This window comes from Camelina sativa, chromosome 8, assembly GCF_000633955.1.
Source record: "Camelina sativa cultivar DH55 chromosome 8, Cs, whole genome shotgun sequence".
NCBI classification, from domain to species: domain Eukaryota; kingdom Viridiplantae; phylum Streptophyta; class Magnoliopsida; order Brassicales; family Brassicaceae; genus Camelina; species Camelina sativa.
Window position 1 is genome coordinate 14,168,930 of NC_025692.1, and position 10,947 is coordinate 14,179,876.

At 35.0% G+C, this 10,947-nt stretch overlaps 1 protein-coding gene across 1 annotated transcript; it reads left to right on the plus strand.

The window, feature by feature from the left end:
- On the plus strand, positions 2,658-4,792 carry LOC104707149 (1-aminocyclopropane-1-carboxylate synthase 11). Its single transcript, XM_010423431.1, has 4 exons — positions 2,658-2,935; positions 3,018-3,149; positions 3,459-3,619; positions 3,708-4,792. The coding sequence occupies exons 1-4, from the start codon at positions 2,795-2,797 to the stop codon at positions 4,654-4,656; spliced, it is 1,383 nt and encodes a 460-aa protein (XP_010421733.1). The 5' UTR covers positions 2,658-2,794; the 3' UTR covers positions 4,657-4,792.

Sequence of the window (10,947 nt, forward strand, 5' to 3'; positions counted from 1 at the left end):
ACTCAAAAAAAATATAAATTAAATTACGAACAGAAAGAATATGCAAAATTCAGTCGCTTAAGTAATATTCTAGCTTCTCTAAAAGAAAAAAAAAAAAAAAAAAAAAAAAAAAAAAAAAGAAATCTAGCTTCTCCAGAAAAAATATTTGTATCATTACACTTGCTATGTTTTTTCTTTAACTCTTAATTCTATGTTGTTTTTTCTGTCGTTGTTGTTTACTACAAAATTGAATACGATGCACATTATCTTTATCTCTAGATTTTTATCAAGAGTCGGATGATATCGCAGCGATGACTTTAGCAGAAACTAATAAGCTATGATTATCAAAAATATGTTTCCTATGTTATTATATCTTAACGATCTACGATTAGAAAAAAAGTAGATGGACTTTCGCAAGACATTAAAATTTAAATTACATAGTCAACGTAAAGAAGATAAGACAACAGTCTGTATGATGTAGATTGATATTGGTTGTTAAATTAAATGGACACGTATGATGCTTTGGTAGATTTATTCTTATTTCGTTGGTACTTAGTCGTTTTAGCTCTTTGCTGTAGCCTAGTCTGAACGTGTTGATATCTTCGACTTGTCATAAAACTCATTAATTAATTCACTGGATAGCACATTGTTGGTCAAATAATTCACTTGATTCAATTTATCTAATTACCGTAAATATGCATTCATGCCTAGCATTAGATTGATATACATTGATACGCATAGAACATCCCGGATTAGGAAGTACCCTAGTTTGTTTTCTTATTGAACTATATCTAGCATTTCATGCAACAAGTGCACAAATTTACTCCACCTACCATTTACGAAACTTCAACTGCGGTTTTTATGATCATTTCCTTAAGACTAAACTTAGTAGATATTTATTTCTCTCATGATCATTCAACATCAAAGATGAGTCCTTATAAAATTAATTTACCAATTTCTCGTAGTATGAACTGATTTGTGACTTGCATGCATTAATCAAAAGTTCAACCTTTTCGCTAGCAATTCTCATCTTGTATTCTTCAAAACTGATTTTCTATATGATGCGATAACCTATATATGTTCCTTGTCTATGCGTTTTATAATTGATGCTTCTACATGGTCGCTTTTACTGGAAGTTGGTTTAGTTTGAGTGATTTGAAAAGGTAGCGCGACAAAAATGAGCGATTGTATTTTAATCGGTTAGTGGAGAATGGAGATGATCCACTAGGGTAATATATAGTATTCTCTTATTTTTCTTCATTATACACATTACCATTTTTCTGCCCTTTATATAGAATTATCTTTCTTTTTTTTGGGCAAGGATTCTCTTTCTTTTCTTCATTGTATTTTACCTATTCTTTTTAAACATTATTAGTTATCGTTTTATATTTCAACCTCTGATACTATAATTGAGTTAGACATTTTCGTGTGCTTACATATAAAAAAAATCTCTAGAACATGAGGAACAACAATCTAGTTCTCTACCATTTCAAGTTAACCCAGTACTTATTTAAAGGAAAAACAATAAATTATAGAAATGCGTGAATTTCCATTTCGTGTTTACACAATAAATTAAATGTATAGAGTAACAACAGAAAAGATTGTCTTAAACCTGTATGGAAAAGAGTTTTATCAATTATTGTTTTCTCTAGTGACGACTGTGAAAGAAAAGGATTGTCTTAGTGCTTATTGATTACCAATGCTGGAATAACTTTATAATGTTCACAATAATAGATGGATGGAACATACTATTCACAATAATAGAAGATTAAGATATAAAAGCTTAAGAGAAAGTGTTCCTTTAATTTCTATCTTGTTTCTGTGTATTGTTGAGTATTTTGGTTTGAGAGTAAACTCATTACATGCTGAATGCCGCATTGCTTGCGTTATCTTTTTTTTTGAAAATCATGTGAATATCATTAAATGAAGTGTTGTAGTTAATACAGAGTCCTAATACACAAGCGAACAATCTTGCCAAAAAATAATAAAAAACAAGGAGAATTGGAATCAAAGCCTTTTGTTGAGTAGAGGACTAGTCATAATCGAGCCAAATTGGGAGAAGCTGCTTGAACTGCTTGCGATGTTGTTTGGCTAGAAGAGCATCTCGGATTTGACGGTCTAGTCTCTTGAAGAGAGCGAGAGCGTCAGTGGAGATGTTGATAACTGCTTGCGTTATCTTTTTTCTCGACCAGCCCGATTAAGCTTGATTGATATATTGTATGATTCAAATTGTTTAAACCAATTGTATGATTAAAAATATCCCCGGTCTTATAATATGCATCTACGTTTTGTTTTACGTCCTTCCTGTCAACTATCTAAAATAGAAATAAAAATACAGATAGGATAACAAATACATCGGAAACACAAAGGAAATGAGGGAACACATAATACGTCCAAATGACATACTCTAAAGTACTAAGGAAAAAACGAAAAAAAATATCATAGAAAACGATTAAATTATTATAAGCATTAAAAGGAAGAAACAAAGTGTACGTGTGGGTGTGGGTCAGAATAATTAAATATAATTTGTACGTGTGCGTTTTTGGTCAAAAGAATCAACACCGTCTAGTATCACTATAGCTAATACTGTCGGGACATTGTCTCCTAATAGATCACCTCCCTTAGTCTCCCTCTCCATTATATATTCACCATTCTTCGTCCTTGTTCCTCAACAGGGCTCACATTTCTCTATCTACCAAAACTTTCATTCTACTTCTCTCTATCTCTCTCTCTCTCTTTATTGCTGAGCTTACCAAGTGAAAGTACTTGTACTTGCTATATAGTGATCACCGAGTTAATAAAAAAAGAAAAAAAAATGTTGTCAAGCAAAGTTATCGGCGACTCTCATGGACAAGACTCATCCTACTTCCTTGGATGGCAAGAATACGAGAAGAATCCATTCCACGAGACTTTTAACCCTAGTGGGATTGTTCAAATGGGTCTTGCTGAAAACCAGGTTTGTGTGAATCTATGACCATTTTTTTATTTTCTTTTTGGCTGAACACCCACTGATCGGTTGTTGTTTCTGTCCTGTGCAGCTTTCGTTTGACCTAATAGAGTCTTGGCTTGAAGAGCATCCAGAAGTCTTGGGTCTGAAGAAAAATGAAGAGTCGGTGTTTAGAAACTTAGCTCTGTTCCAAGATTACCATGGCTTACCAGCTTTCAAGGATGTAAGTAACATCAGCTACTTCTACATATTGAGAGTGTTTAGTCCGAGTTTCACTTTAGTTTTGACCTTCGTTTTTTATTTATTTATGAATATATATATACCAAAATAAAACATTAAGTTTTATTGTTTTTATTTAAAATGTTAGGAACCGTTTTAAGTGAAACATATCCTTCATTTTTCTCAAAAAGGGAGATATTCTTTTTTGGTCGAGTTCGATCGGATTTGGTTTATTGGATAATAAGAAACTATATTCTTTTTTTTAACCTTTTTCAAACTACGAAACTAATTATTATTTGCTTTTATGCAACAGGGTATGGCGAAATTCATGGGGAAAATAAGAGGAAACAAAGTGAAATTTGATACGAACAAGATGGTGCTCACAGCTGGCTCAACTTCGGCTAACGAGACTCTAATGTTCTGCCTTGCTAATCCAGGAGATGCCTTTCTTATCCCTGCACCTTATTACCCAGGGTACGTGTATATATTTACACTTAAAAAAATGAATTAGCATTGGTTACAAAAAAAAGACTAAATTCTTTCTTTGGTTCATCTCTTGAAGGTTTGATAGAGATCTCAAATGGAGGACAGGAGTAGAGATTGTTCCTATCCACTGTGTAAGCTCGAATGGGTACAAGATAACGGAGGATGCACTAGAAGATGCTTACGAACGAGCTCACAAACTTAACCTAAACGTTAAAGGAGTTCTCATAACGAACCCTTCAAACCCTCTAGGAACCTCTACCACCCGTGAAGAGCTTGATCTGCTTCTGACCTTCACATCCACCAAGAAAATCCATATGGTGAGCGATGAGATCTACTCGGGAACGGTTTTTGACGCTCCTGAGTTCACCAGCGTTCTAGAAGTGGCTAAGGACAAGAACATGGATTTGGATGAGAAAATCCATGTTGTTTACAGTTTGTCCAAGGACCTAGGCCTCCCTGGATTTCGTGTAGGCTTGATTTACTCGGACAACGAGAAAGTGGTGTCAGCCGCGACCAAAATGTCCAGTTTTGGACTCATTTCTTCCCAGACTCAGCATCTGCTAGCCAATTTGCTGTCTGACGAAAGATTCACGACCAACTACTTGGAAGAGAACAAGAAGAGGCTGAGAGAGAGAAGAGACAGGCTGGTTTCGGGTCTAAAGGAAGCAGGGATCGGTTGTTTAAAGAGCAACGCAGGTTTGTTCTGTTGGGTTGACTTAAGACACCTCTTGAAATCCAACACTTTCGAGGCCGAGCACTCTTTATGGACAAAGATTGTGTGTGAAGTCGGTCTTAACATCTCTCCAGGCTCATCATGTCACTGCGATGAGCCTGGTTGGTTCAGAGTTTGTTTCGCGAATATGTCAGACCAAACGATGGAGGTTGCTATGGACCGTGTTAAAGGTTTCGTAGAGGACAATAATCGTGGTTCACAAAAGAGGACCATGTGGAATACAAGGAGAAGGTCGCTCATCAACAAATGGGTCTCCAAGCTTTCCGCTGTTACTTGTGAATCAGAACGTTGATGAGTTGTCTAAGAATCTCTCTTTGGTTACTTTTCATATTATAATTGTTTTTCATGTTTTTTTTCACTCCAGATTTGGCGCAAGCCATTATTGGAGTTTAGCTCTACAAAATAAAGGAAAAAAGTACTGTTTTTTTTTTTTTTTTTTTTTTTGNTTCTTCTTTTTTTTCTTTTTTTTTTCTTTTTTTTTTTTTTTTTTTTTTTTTTTTTTTTTTTTTTTTTTTTTGTCTTTTTGAAGGGTGGTGGTATTGAAGGGTCCTGTTTTTTTTTTCTTTCGTTTGAGTAACCAAATTGTATTATTTTATTCTTTCACAGTCATGAAACTTTAAAATTATTACTTGGGAAGTTAGCAAATTGCACAAGAAACATTTTTGTTACTCTAACGCCAAAGATACAGAGAATATTGACAATAATATATGAAACTAAGAGCAAAAGTAGTGGTAAGTCTCACACACATAAAATAAATATTTAAAAAACAAATAATATTTTTGAATTATGAGAGTTTTTCAAAAAAAAGGTGAAAGTCTCTTGTAGTTTTTTAAATAAAATTTTTTTCTACTTTTTTTTAAATTCTTACAATTATATAATACTACTTATTATTTTATTTTATTTTTGGATGAGAAATTTTCATGAAAACTCCAATTGTACCTACTCTAATGCTGAAGAACAGCTGGAAATAAACAAATGTTCATATACTAGAATTAATGAATAAAACCCCCATTATTTTGGTTTCTTGTGATTTTACTTCAAAAAAAAATTCTCTAATGTTCAATTTTTTAACTAATATATAAATTACTTACTAATAAAAAGGAGTCATTGAGGCTCCTCAGGCTATCCACATTAGCCAATTCTAAAACACCTTTGGAGATGCCACGTCAATTTCTTATATCTCTTCCTTTTAAATAAAACCACAAGGGAAAAAATAAAAAGACACACAACCCAATTACCTGAGCCATCTTGGCAATATTATTTTAGCTCATTTATTAAACTTATTGTCAATGAGCCCTCCAATCTTTAACATTCATGAAAAAAAAAACCTTCTTTATTGACATCTCTTCCATCGCTCTCCACCGCCTTCATCAACTTATCTTCCACAAACCTGAAACTCTCAATCGATTCAATTTACCCAGAAATTTTTTATAAAATAACAGTTATGAAACTTCAGAGTTTCTCCACTTCGTCTTCTTCAAAGTCCAATTTAATGGCCATTATCTTCAACGTCATCAACAATTTCAGAAATTAACCCTATAAAATCGACTACCCTCTCCGATTATACAACCAACCCAAAAAATACAGAAAACCATCACAATCTAAAGATGTCAAAATTGAAACTACATATCCCTCCCCAGCCATTCACCTTTCAGATTTTTGATACCATTGATGGAAACTATTGCAAAAAAGACGTTTTGGGAATTCTGAAACTTCAAGAAAGGAAACATGCTTATGGGCGTAGAACTGCTTCTCATCGACTCTAAGGTATTTTTACCATATATGTTTCCAATAAACACTCATCAAAAACGAAACCTAACTTTCAAACTTACAGTCTAATGCAGTCCAAGGCTACATACCAGCAAACCGCCTATTTTGCTACGAAGGTCATCTGAAATCCAACTCTGTTTACACCCTCAACAATTTCATGATCATTCCCAGCCAAAAGGTGTACAAAGTCTCATACCACAAACACGGGATCGTCTTTACGGAGAAAACATCAATGGTATTGGAGCCTATTGGTGACCATCAGATCGATGAACCAAAGTTTTGGTTCTGTAACTATGAAGATTTCACTTCTATTGTTGACACAAATGTAGATCTATTTGGTAAGTTAATTGAAAATGTTCTTTATTGATTAAAACTATAAACTCTGATCCATTTTAATACCTTCTTATTGCCCTGTATATCGTAGATTTCATTGGCCAGCTACGCCTAATTGTTGGCGACAATATCTACTCCGCTTCAACACTGGAAACAGCTCTCCAAGTGGAAGGCAGCCGATCAAGTGATAGAGTGTTCTTACATCTCCAACTTAAAGAGTAATGCATTCTACCATTGTTCCCTTTGGAAAACCCATTACTATCAAGTTTTTAACAAACAAAATAACATAATACTCATATATAGTGGTCAGACTATTCATATATACCTCTGGGAACCATTGCTGCGCTATTTAGAGAAAGATGGAACCAAAGTGAAGTCAAACCAGCTGTCCTCCTCATCACTACTGTAAACCCAAAAACAGTAGGACGTATGTAATCTCTCCTGACAGTCGACATAATCTTGGTGAGGAAAAAACATAGAAATTTAGTATCTAACAAGAAAACTTTTCACCTTATCTTCAGCTGCTATGGCACTCAGCTCAACATCTTCCACACGCATATTCTTTGACACCAACGTCGATGAAACCAAACAATACCTTACATGGTATACATTTCATTACTTACTAATACATAAATCTCCACTTCCTCTTGAAATCGAATCTAACTCACTTACTGAAACAGGTATTTTTTTTTGTGGTGGTGAATGATGTATGGAATGATGACTTATGAATGAATGGATGGAAAGGTGTTTCAATTCCCTTTATGCAGTTGTAGTATAAGAGGTGTCAATCCAATCTGAGTGATTGTGATCAATCAAGATGTGCATATGAGTCTAAGTCAAGCCAGATGTAAAGCTTGTTTGTCACTAACAATCCTATGATGAAATGTAAAATGCAGAAAGTAAAACTACAAGAACTAGGAGCTAAATGCAAATGGAACAGAATGACTATGATAATTATGAAGCTAAAACAGAAATAGAAACTATGGAAATGCATGTATTGAACTAATGCAAGGTAAGTAATGAACAAGATACTAAATGAATGCAACAGAAATGCAACTAGAATGAAACAGGACAAACACTAATCATAAACACAAGTTCTGGGTTGGAACTCGAGCAAGCACTCGATCGAGTGTAGATCGAGTGCAGGGTCGAGCTGGACAAGTACGCAAAATAGAGCAACACAAGAAAAACAGAGCAATACCAAAAGCAAATCAAACAACGATCAAACAATAGGATTTAAGCTAAGAAATCAATAAACAAGGAAGGTCTTGAGGAGGGATTCATGGGCTGGACTAATGATTGAGGTCATCTAACTTGGTCAACAAATCTCAAACAACTTGAGCTAATCTCTAGACATATATTTCTAAGACATGTTTAATCCACTCTCATGGCAAGAAACAATCAAACTCATGCATCTCTAGACTTGTTCTCACAAAGTAAAGAATCTACACAAGCAGGCATTAAGCAATATGTCAAAAATCAAACAAGACTTCTAATCTCTTAGCAAGCCTAATGATAGTCTCTAGATCTAGTCTTATTTATGCTCCTTAGACATTGGTGTGATGCTAAGAGGCTTGAAATCAGATCCTACCCTCTCAGATATAGGATCAGCATTAAGAACATCTAGCCTAGAAGAGATCTACAACAATCAAGCTTGACCAAATCAGACAAACCTCAAACACAACCCAGCCTAACCCATCCTCAAGATCCTAAGCAACTACTCACAAGCATACATGATGAACATCAAAGTCATAAACCCAGAAAATACTGAAACTTGCATCATTAGAAAGATAAATCAAAGATCTACAATATTGAAGAAAGAACCAAACTCAAATTCTCAATATTAAGAAAGTTATGAAACCAACAATATTGAAGAATTTAGTCTTTTTCTCCTTTAAAAAGAAGTACAAGATCTAAGAAAATAAAAGTGCAAAAGGAATAACCCCAAAAGGTAAAAACTAGGTTTTTGACTCTCTAAAAAGCTGGACTCCTTTGGTGGCTGCAGGTACAAGCCCTTATATAGAAAAATTAGTGGAAGCCCTAAAAACACTAAAAGACAAAATAGTCACGCGGCTCGACCAACTCGACCTGGTGCTCGGTCGAGTGACCGGTCGAGTTGGCTCCTCTTGTGCTCCTCCCACTCAGTCGAGTCCCTCTCCGCACACGGTCGAGTGTCTGTTCGAGTGGGCAGTCGAGTTGGGCTCCAGACCTTGGTTCTTCAGCCTTAGCTCTCTTGCTTTCTCCTCATGATTGCTTCACTTCTCCTCAGCATTGCTTCCATGCTCCTTAAGCTCCAAAATCACCTGTTTATGCATGAAAAGATGCAAATGCAATGCAACTATACTCTAATGCATGATTAGTCCTAAAGCTACACAATAATGGCCTAAATGGATAGCAAAAGATGCAAAAGTTGTGAATAAACTAAGGGAAAACAAGGTAAAATATATGAACATCAACACCCCCAAACTTAGTCTTTGCTTGCCCTCAAGCAAATAATCAAGACAAAAGAAGGTAGGTGAGGTTTGAAAGTGGGATCTCAGCTCCTAAAGCTTGCAAATAGACTATCTAGAATCAATGTCCAAGTTACTAGTACTATGATGCAAGTTGAATGAGCTGTACTTAAAGATTTTAGACAAGCATATCACAACCTTTACTGATTTGAGCCTTAGATATCCACATGCATTCAAATCAACCATTTCCTTTAACATTCATTAATCAAGAACATGAATCAATTCTATGCAATGCTTAAACTCATTTGGCTTGGCAGTAAAAGGTTTAGAGACAATGATGGTCTCTCTTTAGAGTGGGGTTTATCAATATCAAGGTTCTCTCATAAAAAATGGATTGAGCTTTAGAAGAATGCTAAAGGTAAGAACACTTAGACACATACAAGAACAAAACCTTGTCTACCCAAAGGCACCCAAAGTGTTTATCCTATCAATCTAAACCCAATTGATCCTAGTGCTACCCTTTAACTTCTTCTCTTCTCTTTCACCCTTTTCTCTTTTGATTTTAAAGTCTTAGGAGAGGTTTCTTATTTGATCTTTCTAGTGGAATGGGAGATTCTTACTTATTTGCTATGGTTTTCTTTTCTTCTTATTCTTAAGACATAAAAGCATTTTGCTATACTCTTCTTTTTCTTTCTTTCTTATTTTTTTTTTGAATGAAACCATCTTTAAACAATGTCATACTTCCCATTCTTTCACTAGACTTTGATTTTACTTAAACACATTCCCCTCCTAAAGACTCTAACCTTTTCTTTCTCTTTTCCTCTTTTCTTTTCTTTCTTTTTCAAACAACCAAATCCCAAACCCAACAATGAAATCACCTAGTCCTATCTAGTTTGGAAAATGCAAACTAGAACTACACAAGGCATTATTCTTGTCAGTTCAAACCTAACACTTTCTACCAAGCTCAATCCCAAAATAGGCCTTACACACTCAAGAATAAACATGGCTTGAAAGAAGGGTTGGTTAAGGGTATTGGAAACTGATTTTAATGATTCAATCAGCTACTTGGATCAACAAGAGTGGTAAAAAGGAGAAAGATGATCCAAATATGTATATGGTATCCATGAGTTTAAAGCAATGCACACATTGATATTTAACAGTCAATATTAAGTTCTTATAAGTAGGAAATGGCATCAAATCACAACATGCTTCAATTTAGACCAAATGCAATGCAGGAATTCAAGGCTTGGTTCAATCTTATGCTTCTAACCACTCAACTAGCATCAAAGTACTATTAACTTGGACATTGATCCTAGTCTAGTGAATTAAACAAGCTAACAAGGCAAAACTCATCATAGATCCCTAATGCAAATATTATACAATCCTACATGAAACATGCTAAACAAGATGCTATTATGCAATGCAAACTACATGAACACTCTTTTTTTATAAAGAATTTTGCAAAAATTTTCAAATTTTTAGGGTTTTTCTATGCCTTAGATGCTATGCAAGTATTAACATGATGATGCTAAAAATTTGAAATAAGAAAACAAAACACAACATCAAATGCTATCTCAAACCCTCCCCCAAACTTAAATCACACAGTCCTCTGTGTGAAAGAAATTTGTAAGAGGATTCAAAATCAAAAACAAAACACAACATCAAATGCTATGGTATTTACAAGGGAAGGTGATAGTGGTACCTCAAGGATTGGAGAAGAAACTGTCCACATCCTCTTGCATGCTGTCAAAAGTGTAGTTGGGGTCTTGTTGATGACTTGGAGGTGGAGATTGAGGCAGCTCGACGATGGGAATCGACCGGGACTCGGTCGAGTACGTGCTCGAGTGGGGGGGTCGAGCTGGCTGCCGAGTCTTCTTCTCCTCTTCTATCTGGCCTCCCTTGCTTCCATGATCATGAAAATACCAAAACAAAAATCAAAATACCAAAAACCTTAAACAATATGTACATGGATACCTTAGGGACTTCCTCCCTAGTGAGCTTGTTTAGAGTCACTAAGCTTGACTTTTGAT